The following is a 13,071-nucleotide window of genomic DNA, read 5'->3' as shown; positions in this document are numbered from 1 at the left end:
CCATGTCCAGTTCCAGGTCAGCTGTTTTCATTCGGTTTCTTCACACAGTCCACTTAGATACCACACTAGCATGGCTGTCAATCATAGCTCTTCCACGAATCAAAAGCTACCAAAGATGCCATTGTTGGAGTTCTCAGCAGGCGTAAATGATTCTTGTCAGACACAGACGGGATTATATAAAACAAACGATCATACAACCTTCGGATTTTAGTTGCAGAATCTTGACAAAATCTCCATAATTACGCTAATGCCCCTGTTGTGTCTAATGAGCCTGGATCATCGTGGCTTCCATTGGAAGAGTTGTGAGAAGACCGATTCAATCACGCAGTCCTACCCGCTGGATCTGGCAGTTAAATCCCTCCCCTTATGCATCCTTGAGCACTGCTGATCCTCACAGATAATTAAAAAGACCCAAGAGTGGGAGGGTGGGCTTACCCCTCCGCCGCTCCCTCCACTCACCACCTTTGCGGTTTCCAACCCGTTTCCCCCGATCTGTCGCATCAGCAGGGATGCACGTGCTCCTAGATGCACTACAGGAAATGGGAAAACAGGTCAAGGTGCATATAGGGTTGTTTATAATGTTGGGCAGCATTATGGAATGTACTCTCCGGAAATGAAACGTGATGCGTTTCCTGATGAGCCCTGACATGCAAAGATGTGTGGAACTCAGTATTAATAATGCCTTTGGGAAATGAAGTGCCGCTCGTGGATCAGGACGGAATACCCCGCCCATCATACCAAATGCACTCAGCTGTTATGGAAAATACAGTGAGGGATGACCTGAAGGTGCTGGTGTGTGTCCCAGTCATGTGCTGTAATTCTTTTACCAGACTATTCAGCTGAATCATAAACAGCCATCAACATGTGCTTGTCAAGGCGTTTCCCCTCACTGGGATCTGATGGACAGGATCTACAGGAGGGGACCCAATTTGATTGAAGACCTGGATGCATCCTTAAGCGATAGAGAGAGATGAAGGGAAGGACGTGTGCCAGAGTCTCGGTTTGTGGAGACTCGTCCGACTAGCTCGGGGTAGCACGTGAGTGGCACCTGGGGCAGGCAACGACTCCTGTGCAGGCATCACCTGCGGGATGCATATCCAGACATATTTCTGTGCCTCTGTGCATGTGAATGGACTCATGGGGAGGGGAGGAACCAGGCCTACTAACATTTGACTTTTCCTTTTCCTGAGTAAGCATCAATGTGGGTGGGCAGGGCTTTGGTAGATGGCAGGTGTCTGCTGATCTGGCCATAAAAATAAGTGTGCATATAAATGCTCTGGACCATGTGGGATTCCCACGTAGTTAGCTCTGTGCATATTAACCACAGTATAGTCCTTAGAGGAGCTATGGCAGGTTGGCCAGTTCAATGGCCCCATTACCTCCATCAGCGTGTAAAAACAGCGGCCAGAGTGTGGCGACAGGACACATGGGAGCCCACACATTCGCTGGATTTCTAGAAATGCTCCCTAAGTTCTCTGACTGTTCCAGCGGAGAAATGGCAGCATCGCAGATCTATTTTATTATCATTATCGGGAGCCTGAGGAGAGCGAGAAACAAAAAGAAGGGGGCAGATTTAAAGACTCATGAAGCTCATCGTGCACTCCGATCTCATATTTAATTCAGTGATTGATTTGTTCATTAAAATACACCCCAAACCTAATTATTCCATTAATAATAAAAATCTGAATGAAAGAAATATTCAGTTGGTGAGTAATATAGGAGATGGAGGGAGGGTGTTGCAGAAAGACACAAAATGGGGTCATTTGTAACTAATGAGAAGCTCTGCTGAAGTGTTTGCACAATAAGACACAAACACCAAGTCAACCTGAGGACACAGTGAAGATGGAAAGCAACCATGGCCACAATTGTCCTGAGCAACATGGCCACCATGGCAACCGGGTATATACTGTAGCTCCTTCAGGGAAGATTACAGAAGAAAAACAATTAATAATAGAAAAAAGGGGAAATGAGAGTAAACAGAGTGTCACGAAAAACATGAAAAGCAGGTTCTGGGAAGGATTGTAGGAGTCACGGATCTATGGATCAAATCTAAGGAAGACAGCCAGCCAGAGTTGCTAGTTTTCTCCTGGACAGAAGAGACCCAGCTAAGTTTAATTGGAATTAATGAAGGCAAGGACACATATTTAAATGTTCTGTACATGTCAACGCTATGGGTGGATGTACACTCTGAAGGCAGGTCATCGAACTGACCTGGTAAATTGTTGGAGAAATAAAAATGGTGACTCACCGTTGCTAACATTAGCAATGCATTATCAGAGCTTCAGAACGTTGCAGAGAATGTTGTGGAAAAAGTTCCAACGTCAGCGGCCCCATTATGGAAATATGAAACATCATTGAGAAAGGATATCGTACAAATGGAGATGTCCTTGCTGGATCTACCTAAGGCAACATCTATTTTGACGGGTTTTAATTTTGAATTGCAGCCACAAACTTTCATTGTGCTCTATCAGCATCCACTGAATCATCATGATGATTTTGAGAGATGTAATAAACGGCTGCTAAATTTCAACAAAGAAAAGGAATTAAAGCAGAAGAAAATGGACAAGAAGTAGAAGATCAAAGAGATAAAATTAAGAAGAAAGAACACAATAAGTAACAGACATGATGCGTCCGTTCATCGCCTTTCCTGAAGTCTTCAAAATCATGAAGCTCTGCAAAACCCAGAAGCATTTTGAAATTTTGAAACATTTATTTACAATTATTACGAAGAAGCAAAAAAATTGGCGAGAGATGGTTTAAATTCTCTCCATGTTTGACGATAAATTTCAACTGTAACCATCAGAATAATGGTTGCATCCGTACGGTAACCTTCTGATTTATGAAGGGACAAAACTGGGTAGAGAGCAAGTTCATGACATACAAGAGAAATGGGAAAGAGGATGGAGAGAGAAAACAATGAAGAAATATAGACAAAGGACGAAAGAAGAACGAAATAACCGATGATGGATGATCAAAGGAGCAGAGAATATGAACAAAGAGGAATTGTGGAAAAGATATAAGAGAAATGAAAACGGATGGGAAAAGATGGAAAAGATTGGAAAAATAAATTAGAGGCTACCTGCACATTAGGAGAACAAATGCCTGTATGATGTACATGCACGTGTGCTTCATTTTTGTGCACGTCTATCACTCTGTGTGTGTGTGTGTGTGTGTGTGTGTGTGTGCGCGCCTGCACTGGCGACAGTTGATTAATGGGGGCCATTATCTCAATGCCCAAAACACTCAGTGATGAAGAGTCACTGCCTGGCGACAGGCCCCGGCCAATCAATTTGCGGCGCAGCGGTCACCTGCCCCGGTCAGCGCCCACATGCAGTCCGGTTTGAGCTGCTGTTTTCACAGGTCCGGCAGCCTGCCCTCACAGGGTGTCGGGAAAAACAGACATTTTCATAACTGGCAGCAGGGGTACGTTTAAAAATACCTCTGAAGACGATCCTTCGTCCTTGTTGCACACAGATCAGGGAGAGATTTTGGAAAGTCTGCATATATGGTCTGTCTTGTTGCCGTAGGAAGGAGGGCCGTCTGATGATTTCAAAGCAGGGAGGGAAATACTTCAATCGTCTCATCACAGTCTGGCGAGAAAAGGGAAAATTCCCTTCCAGTATGCTGGCAAAAGGACTACGTCTCCTGGCACCACAACACCACCGCGTGTCCTTGTTCTTTGTCTTGCCGTCTGACAATGTAAAGATCTATTTCCTTAATCTTCCTTTTCTTGTTATCCCATTTCTCCTCTTCTCTCATCTTAACAACAACCTTTTCATAGCTAACCGAAGGCCAACGGAAGATCATTCTCCACTTTAATGGGAAATTGCATGTCTTCCGAGAGGTGCTCTTTCTCCTGGAGGACAGGTTCCCTATCATTACCTTGAGAGCACCGAGATCGCCCTGGAGAGAGGAGCTATTTACTCGGGGATCAGGTACAAACGCACGGTGGCTCAGATGCACCCTGAGGCACAGAAACACAGGCATCGTTAAATGAGGGGCTGATACTCGTGCTCATCTCGACCCTAGCCCGTTATTTAGCATTCACCATTATTATTAAGTCTTCCAAAAAATGTTGTACTGCTATTATGTTGGAACAGTCAAAAAGAATAACTCAAATGGGTTCATGGTTTTAAAATCTGCACTTGGCACAAGGTGTTTTATCTTGAAAATTGGCCAGATTATTCAGTTAGTGCAGATGTTCAAGTCTGCTTGGCAAAGATTAATGCGATTTTGTGTTAAAAAAGAAAAAAAAGATTAGCTAGTCTCAGGAGACCACCTGGGGAAGTTCACCCAGTGGACACTTGTGTTTATGGGGCTTGGGGGGGCAGAACCACCCTGGGTGACTCATTTACCATTAATACCAAACAGACTTCATTTCACTCTAATGGTGCTACTCTGGTGTTATGGAAGGGGTGAAAATAAGATAGTTGTTACTGAAATACAAAAGTGACAAATGACCGAAAAAATAGAGGGCAATTATTCACCTTATTTTCCACCAGTGTGCTTAGGGGGTTAAAGTCCATCACACCCTTTAAGAGTCATGGCTGTTATTGGTGGCTTGGGCACCTAGTCAGGATGCCCCCCGGACGCCTCCCTGGTGAGGTGTTCAGGGCATGTCTCTCTGGTAGGAGACCCCCGGGAAGACCCAGGATACGTTGGAGAGACTATGTCTCTCGACTGGTCTGGGAATGCCTGGGGATCCCCCCGGAAGAGATGGAAGAAGTAGCTGGGGAGAGGGAAGTCTGGGCTTCTCTTCTAGCTCATTCAACCACTTATTGATTGACTAATACAGTCAAATGGAAACAGAATTTAGCCTGATTTCCAATAAATCAGTCAAGCACCTTTGCTTGTACTCAACAATGTGCACTGAAATGAACTGGAGTCACTGCTATCAATCACAATCAACCCATTTAGTGAGGTGGATCCCTCAGTGGCAGGCTGGCCCGGGACACTCGCGAATTATCTCCTGCCTGTCTTTTCTTCGCGCACAGAACCACAGCGAAGGGGACACTTACCGCCGGCTGCCACAGGTGAAATCGAATCCAATTACAGAAATAAGTACCTGCTTAAGTAACCTGCTCCTGAAGCTCCTGTGGATCGTCCATCAGGGAGGACTAAAGGGTTACAACACTAAACCAGCTAAAACTCCCAGCCGTTAACTTGATGTTCTTGTGAGTGAGCAGTTTTTACCCACATTTGTGTTTTGGGGTCTACCTCTCAATTTATGGCTGTGCTCAGCTTCTTTCTCTTTCTCTTCTACTTTAGTGTGTTTCCTCTGAGAATTAGTCCAAGTCCTGAGCGACCATACTGGCCCATTTGTTACGATCTGGGCTTGGTGGTGTCAACAATCATTTCTTCAAGCATCATATGGAACCAGCCACAGTGATTTGAGCCTTCTTTAGGTGGCGGTACCAACTCTGAGGTTGCCCCACTACTAGGGAAACGGAAAAAAGGGGGTTCTCCTGGTTTTGTTTTCCCGCCGCCCTTGAACACAGTCGAGGTGACCCCAGGATAGGTTTCTGATTCGATGAGAATGTGGGAATGGCAATTCAGAGATGAGACAAGGATCGGAAGCTGCTTACTGAATAGACAGAACATTATAATCTAAAATCATTACCTGTTCATTATTGTTTATTGTATTCCTCTGTTCTGTACATGGTCGCAGAAAGGAGGGAATTCCATTATGTCCTGGGTCCAAAGGGCGAGGTAGTACTCCAAATGGAAAGCACTAAAAATGCAATTACTCAACGTTGTGTGTGTTGGACATTTCCAGGAAGAACTATTGGAAAACCAGGAAAAACGGACAGCAAAACGAGTGGGAAATTAGCATTTAATGCTGTCTGGCAGCAATGTTATGATGCCGTTTTCTCCTTTGTCAATAAAACTGGTGTAGCAAAGGCTCTTTGTTGCCCTGACATCAGGCAAATCCATAAAACGGCTTATTGTGACAGCGAATGCAGAAGCCTAAATTTATGCCATCACCCTGGAGTGATACTGTAACCTTCCAGGAGTCTGAAACCACAAAACGGCCCGGTTGGGCTCACTTCATTTGCAAACCAAACCCAAATCTCGTCTGGATATTCTGTTTCCCGTTCACTTTTCCAGCCTTCACTCGTTCCCTGCGGCTGCGTGCGGCGACCCGCTTCTAAGCCGGAGTTCACGGCAATTTCTGCCGCTCAACAACATCAGTGGCTTATTGTGTCATTGTGGAGAGCTACGAGAGCGATCAGCGTGTCAAGCAGTGAGGATAATTAGGATCAACGGGGGCAAATTGGGAGAGACACCAGTAGACTCAAATACTCCATCTACTCGTCCCTTAAATGACACCCGTTTAAGGTGCAGCTGTTTTTCGCCAGTCCTGCCGGGATTCTCGGGGTAAACACGGCGCTCCTCGTCACTGTGATTAAGATGTTTTTTGCGTGCTTCGTTGAAATTGAGTTTCAATCGGCCATTGTTGCCATGGTTACAGCTGGTGCACATTTTTTGTAGCCAAAACAAAGACTGACCTCCCTCAGATCAGGAAATTGCTTTGGGGATTTTCTTCAACACTGTTTGGCTAAAACGATGAAACTCCTTTGAAGTGACGCCGGCGTTGGTGAGCCTCCGCGCGTCTCCAACTGTCACACCCACCATGTGGCATAAACCCCTGAAATTCGGAAGGCACCCCGCGCACACGGCACCGCCAGATGTCGCCCGATTGTCGTCACCCACCTTGGCAATCTGGACACACCAGTTGAGCAGCAGCTGCGATCCGATGTTGTCCTTATGCTCGTACACGTAGTCGAGCAGGCAGCCATGGGGCATGAGCTGGGTTACCAGTTGGATAGTGGGGCTCAGGCAGACTCCCAGGAGACGCACCAGGTGGGGGTGTTCCATGCTGGCCATTATCAGGGCCTCCTGCGTATAGTTGGAGGAAGACAGGAAAAAGGGGACTAAAAGACTGTTGCTTTACAGGAATGGGCATTTCTTCTACTGAGCTCTCCTCGGATGGACACAGGTTATAATAAAGACCCAGACAGTTCGATACTCCAGTTGGACATGGATGTAGCCCATTTCCATACCACATATTCAGCATGGCCACCGCAGGCTGCTTCGAGTTGAACTTTTCACTTCTTGTTTTTCTCAATGCAGTGAAAATGCACCTCCTTTCTCATCTGATTCTACAGCAGATGGACTCTGATTTTTGAACATTTGGTTCTCAGCGTCGAGCTGCAAGCAGAAGGATGCACGCTGATGATGAAGTGTTATTGGCGCGGCCGGTACCCGCGGCCGGGCGTCAGGAAGCGCGGCGGCTGCACTTGGAGTCATTGCTTAAAAACACTTCAACTCATCTCCTCTTGCCTCTCTCTCATTTGCACACACTCTTGGCTGCTCTCTAAAACACTCACACTCGCAAGTACTCAAGGACATGCTCTCTCCCTCCCTTGCCATCTTGGCATTCGTCGGGCGGTGGGTCCTGGGGCCAGCTGATAGATAGCTAAGGTGCTGTTTTAAATTTAGATGCTGAAAAACGAGCTCAGAGGCAAAACAGTGGAGGTGTGAGTCAATTAATTTGAAAAGGAGGGAGTGGGGAGGGGCGCAGGCCATCAGGTGGTTTGATTTAAACTGAGCCTGTTGGTCCTTAGTAACACCACTACATCTCCACTTCATAACCCCCCCCACAACATTGCACATCTGCAGCCTCCTCTACAGACTCAAGAGGGAGTGAAGGAGAAGTGCAGAGCAGAGGGAAGGAAAGAAAGCTCTTGTTCCCACTTTGAGATCGCAAAAGACCCAACTTGTAAACTGTGTCGAGCTAAAGTCTTTTTCAAGCTTTTCTAGTCTCAAGTGTTCATAGGACTGTGTTTTCTGTGTGTGTGTGTGTGTGTGTGTGTGTGTGTGTGTGTGTGTGTGTGCGCGCGCGTGTGTGTATATTTCTCTCATTTCCCTGAGCCCTGACCTCCATTATTCCCGGATGACCCTGTCTTCCTATATTGAAACTAGCGCGCACTCACACACACACACACACACACAGACACACGCACGCGCGCATACATGGAAAAACAGTGTCCCCAGGTCCTGACCCAAAACATAACCTGAACCCAATTCTATATTTAACTGCAAATTAGGTCTACAACCCTCCATCTGGCCCTAACATTGTGAGGACCAGCCAAAATGTCCCCACCCACCAGAAAAATGTCCACATAAAACTTAATGCATTATAGCACACATAATAACATGTGCACGCTAACCTCCTAGTAAAACACAGCACATTTAAAGACATATGCATAAAGGTGGTCACCATCTCACTGGGATGGAGCCTTTAACATACACAGCAGATAATCAATTTGTATATTCACGTTTGTGTGTGGAGAAACCCTCCTCCAGAGAGGTGCTGCCTGCCTGCAGGAGCTTTTTGCATGAAAGTCTGTGGTTTTGCATTTGTACGCATTTGTGCGTCTGAAATTTTCCAAGAATGTTTGGAGCCGGCACTCCAGTGGATAGTTTCCCAGTGGCGAGGCGTGCGCCTGCCTTTAGATTGCTGTTTAACAAGCCGGCAGACAGAGCATATTGGCTCTGGATGGACAGAGACCCTCCGCTGGGAGAGACGGGGGCAGAGAGGGAAGTGTGGTGGGAAGATGCAGGGACACAGGGACGGGAGCGGAAACAGGAAAGCTAAGACGTTCCTTTCTGGTTGATGTGAACTGAGATGGCTGGATTAACATAAATTAGTATTGCCCCCTACAGGCTGCATCGTGTCGTCCATCTTGGCGTGCAGGTTGTGATGACGGGTTGCTAATGCAGCGGACACGCATTTCGGCAGCGGATGGCGCGTTAACAAAACGCTCCATTCAAACGCCATAAATGTTTGGACTCGTCTGAGTGTGTGTGAGCTCTTTGAAGGCAGCGGCGCTGAGACGCGGCGGGGCCAAACAAGATTAATTCTCTGCTGAATTTCTCTGTCCGCAAATTTAATTTGAGAGCCACAACGAAGATGTGTGGCTGTTGACAGACACTGGGAATGAAGGAATCTTAATCTAAAAAGATTAATGGGCTGACACCAAGCAACCACTGGGTGTGGTACACACAGAGGGACACGTAGGAGACTTTAAATTTGTCCAACCAGGTCGGCCTGCCCAGAGATGACGTGCAAGAAGCAAAACAAAGAAATGGAAAACTTCGCGGGAACCTCCTTTTCTGTAGTGTCGCTCATCAACAAGCTCTGCTTTTAATAGGGCCTCGTTCAATACTGGCTCAATTTACAGCGTCTGTGTCTGACGGCGGCCTCGTAACTATTTACCACCCACAACGCCACATGCTCGGCCATCCCTTTGACGAGGCCGACGCGTTATGGCCAGTGTAGAGACCAGAGCGGGCCCACACTGTGGCCGTATAGATACTCACGTCCATGAACTCCACGTTGGCTTTGGGGCCTGTAGCCTCGTTGAGGATTTTAATGGCGACGGGAATCTTCACCGTCTCACCTTCGGGAACCCAGATGCCCTGAAATGCACAAGCAATCATCATAAATGCGCTGCTGTCTCTATAAACATGTCCACACTGGGACCCTCATCACGGCGATGGGTAAAATCATGTTTAATGGCGTCCTCAAAATAGTCCCCTGCGAGTCAGTGCCTCTGTAAACCGCATTCTCAGGGTCAATATGTCTGAAAAACTAAATCGCTTCCCGCTAATGTTAGCTAAATGGAAGTGTCTTTTCCAGCAGGGAGCTCTGGACCATAATAAACCCATAAATTGATAGATGGCTGTATGTGCATATTAATTAGAGTTGTAAAATCAAACAGGCCCATCAATATCGCAAATGTGAGGAATTTTAATGGTGCTGGTAGAAAACGCCATATTTATTCAGCGAGTTTGAATCACGTTGCCAAGGGCGGCGATATTGGCAAGCAGGGAGCTTCTCCGCCATGTCCTTGAACCTTTTCTCAGCTCAAAACTGTCTGGAAACACTGCTACATTAAATAGAATGTTCTGTCCATTGTCATGTTTGGGTCATCCCATGTGAAGCGTACGCCCAAACCCACCTTATAGACGGTTCCAAAAGCGCCCGAACCCAGAATCTTCACTCTTTTCAGTTCCGTTTCCTTCAGGATCCGTAGCTGAGCTTGGTTAGGGGCCGTCCCACTGGGGGTCAGGGGCTCCACCAGCTGACAAAACAAACACGATTCATGGTGGTGATGGTTTCAGATCTGGTTCCGGTGGCAGCTCGCTCGGAAAACATCAAAAGTTCCGCTTGACATCACGTTCCTTATCAAGTGCACCTGCTAAACCTCTAGTCCAGTGGTCCCCAAACTACGGCCCGTGGGCCGGATACGGCCCCCCTCCACATTTGGTCCGGCCCCCTGAACAATACCAGAAAGCATTTTAATTTTTTTTCATATATGTGTATTTGTATTTGATAATAAAGTTGGACTTTAGAGACTGCTCATATGAGTCATTTAAGTAAGAGATTCTGCTCTGACAACTAAGCTGAACTTGTAACTTGAACAGAAAGTTTATGTTCCATGGACTATTTTTATGTGAAGAAATCAGAGAGGGTTATTTGGTTATTATTTATTTCTTTAATAGTGTTATTATTTATTTCCTGACTTTTGTTCTGTGAAGAATCCAGAAAGGGTTATTTGATTGTGCTTTCTTGAAAACAATAAATTGTTACGTTTAGGCACTCCTGCAATCCTCACACTTTTTCTGTTACAAACTGACCCCGGCCCCTTATCAGAGAAGGGAAAAGTTATGTGGCCCTCACAGGAAAAAAGTTTGGGGACCCCTGCTTTAGTCCAAAACTATTTTTTTAACCATTTTTATTGTACTATGACACATTATGTCTTACAATAAACAGCCAATACCTGTTAATTGGATTAATGACTAAAGATGAATCTGTTTGGACTGACCACGCGTGTGAGAACGTGCATGAAACAGGCATCTGCACCATGATTTCGTGGTGAGAACAGTTCTAACTGTACAAGGCAAAAAAAAGAGAGAGAGAGGTGCGATACCAAATGATAAAAGTAGCCAAAACTAGCAGCCGTCCTGTCCTGATTATTGCTATTTTGAAAAAAAAAATAAAAAGAAATAGACCCCATTTATGAAAAACAAATGATTCTGGGTTGTGAGCAGCGAAGTTCTTGTCAGAACTGGCACCCGCAGGCCAGCACTGCAGCGCTTCCAGGCACTGAACAAATCTCAGCCTGGTGGTCGGCTGCTATCGTGCTTGACAAAGAGTCGCCGCTCACCAGCTGTGCACATAGAAAACAATTTCGATTCAAGGTTATGACAAACTTCCGCCGTGTGTCTGACTGCCAATGACAGCTGAGTCTGAACAGCATCCCAGCAGCTGGCCGGGCTGGCCGCCACATCAGCGGCCACTCAACAAAGCCGCGGCTGCTCCATATAAAGAGCAGAACCTGGCACCTGTGCACAAGCTGCCCCCCCCCCCCCCCCCTTCACACACACACACACACAGCTGAATATTTAAACACACAAATTAGACAGGCTTGCAAATATTGACGGTTCATGCTAATGACAATCAAAGCCCACACAAAGCGCACATTCGGCATCCAACCACACATACACAGACACACGTGCGCACACCTGGGTACACACAGGAAGTCAATCCCTCTAATCAATAAGTGTCTTAACGAGCCAATCAGGCTCCTCATCCGCAGCAGTTTATCAGCAATATAATCACCCAGCTCAACCACGGCCATCACACAATAAAATGGGCTCATACATCAGTCGCTTGGCCGCACGAGCACTCGTTTAATGTCACGTAAAAGCGTGCACGGGGCCGGCGACCGCGGGAAGCCACGGCTGGCTGGAGAGTGGATGATATTACACAGCAATGACACGGTGGTTAATGCTTATTATTTTGGCAGGGCCTTACGGCCCTGGGACATTGTCAGGCCTTCTGGGACATCTCCGCAAGTTAGAAGCTAGCAAGTGGCAGAAGGATAAAAAAGGAGGTGAGAAAAGAAACAATAGAACAGTGGGAGGACAGCTGAGTGATGGTGTAATAGTTCAGCGTCTACGAAAAAGCTTAGCCCCTCGTTTAGCCAATTTCGTCCTAAAATCGTATTTTCTTCAAAAGAATTACAGGATAAAGTAAGAAAAACTAATTATACCTTCATGACATGGAGGTGAACTCTCTGTGCTGCTGAGAGCTGAGCGCTTTCTCGAGGACACGCCAGGTGGAAACGCAATGAAGAATTACTTTGTTTTTTTCATTATCAATTCCAACGGTTTCCAGTTTGGTTCAGGACAACTTTCCTGGTTCCAAAACGGTCTTGTGTGACGCACTCACGCGTCACACGGATCACATTTATCTTGACAAGTAGCTGCTGACTAAAAGCTAATCATGATTACGTGATATTACCCTAATTCGCCTCAAAGTGAAAATTTGCATATTAACCTGCTGGGAATCAGCGAGCAGCCCCAACGTGTGGGCTGATGCTGGCGCCAATGTGCCTTGAGGTACATTTTTTTCTGAACCAATCTTGGCATCATCATGAGTAGTGTGACAGAAAAGCTCCAGCTTTGGGCCTATGGCTGGTTCCTAAGGAAACCCAGTAATGAGCAGAAGGTTTGTTGGATCAGACCATCAAATGAAGTCATAAGTTACCCTGAACCACCGCGTGCCACCGGGCGACAGCGCATTCATCAGTTTGGCCGAATTAACTTCAGTAACAAGAGAACAAGCAGCGGCGTCCGCGGCGAGAATCAGAACCAATCAGAAAGCGTTTGGGAGCTGCAGCTGGCGTTCTGATGGAGCGGCTGTCACGGCAGACGCTGACAGACATCAGTTGCTTCATTAGGACAAAGCCGCGCCGGCTGATGAGGGTCAGAAAGGAGAGTTAAGGAAGATGCAGGCGCCCCCTCCTCCCCACTAACAGAACCCTCATGAGCTCGCGCTCACTCCCTCACGCTCGCTGCCACTTTATTTACCAGCTAATAATTCGCTTTGCTTTTGCCAAATCAGCTTATCTGGCGTGGCAGCGCGGAGGATTCAGCAGCTTCATTGGACAAATAAGCTGCATGCTGGAGCCTTGAGCGCGAATACATTCACAGAAT

At 46.6% G+C, this 13,071-nt stretch overlaps 1 protein-coding gene across 4 annotated transcripts in view; it reads right to left on the bottom strand.

Moving 5' to 3' along the window:
• LOC101079286 (receptor tyrosine-protein kinase erbB-4) overlaps positions 1-13,071 on the bottom strand; it is a 158,225-nt gene that overhangs the window by 15,454 nt on the left and 129,700 nt on the right. For 3 of the 4 annotated variants that reach the window (XM_029840486.1, XM_029840488.1, XM_029840489.1), the window contains exons 18-20: positions 10,029-10,151; positions 9,388-9,486; positions 6,715-6,900 (exon numbers count right to left, since the gene is read on the bottom strand). In XM_029840486.1, the coding sequence (XP_029696346.1) occupies positions 6,715-6,900; positions 9,388-9,486; positions 10,029-10,151 (408 nt within the window). The remainder of the gene's footprint in view (positions 1-6,714; positions 6,901-9,387; positions 9,487-10,028; positions 10,152-13,071) is intronic. The other variant, XM_029840487.1, reaches the window with a different exon arrangement.

Source organism: Takifugu rubripes, chromosome 8 (genome assembly GCF_901000725.2).
Source record: "Takifugu rubripes chromosome 8, fTakRub1.2, whole genome shotgun sequence".
Classification (NCBI taxonomy): domain Eukaryota; kingdom Metazoa; phylum Chordata; class Actinopteri; order Tetraodontiformes; family Tetraodontidae; genus Takifugu; species Takifugu rubripes.
This window is presented reverse-complemented; position numbering and strand designations above follow the sequence as displayed.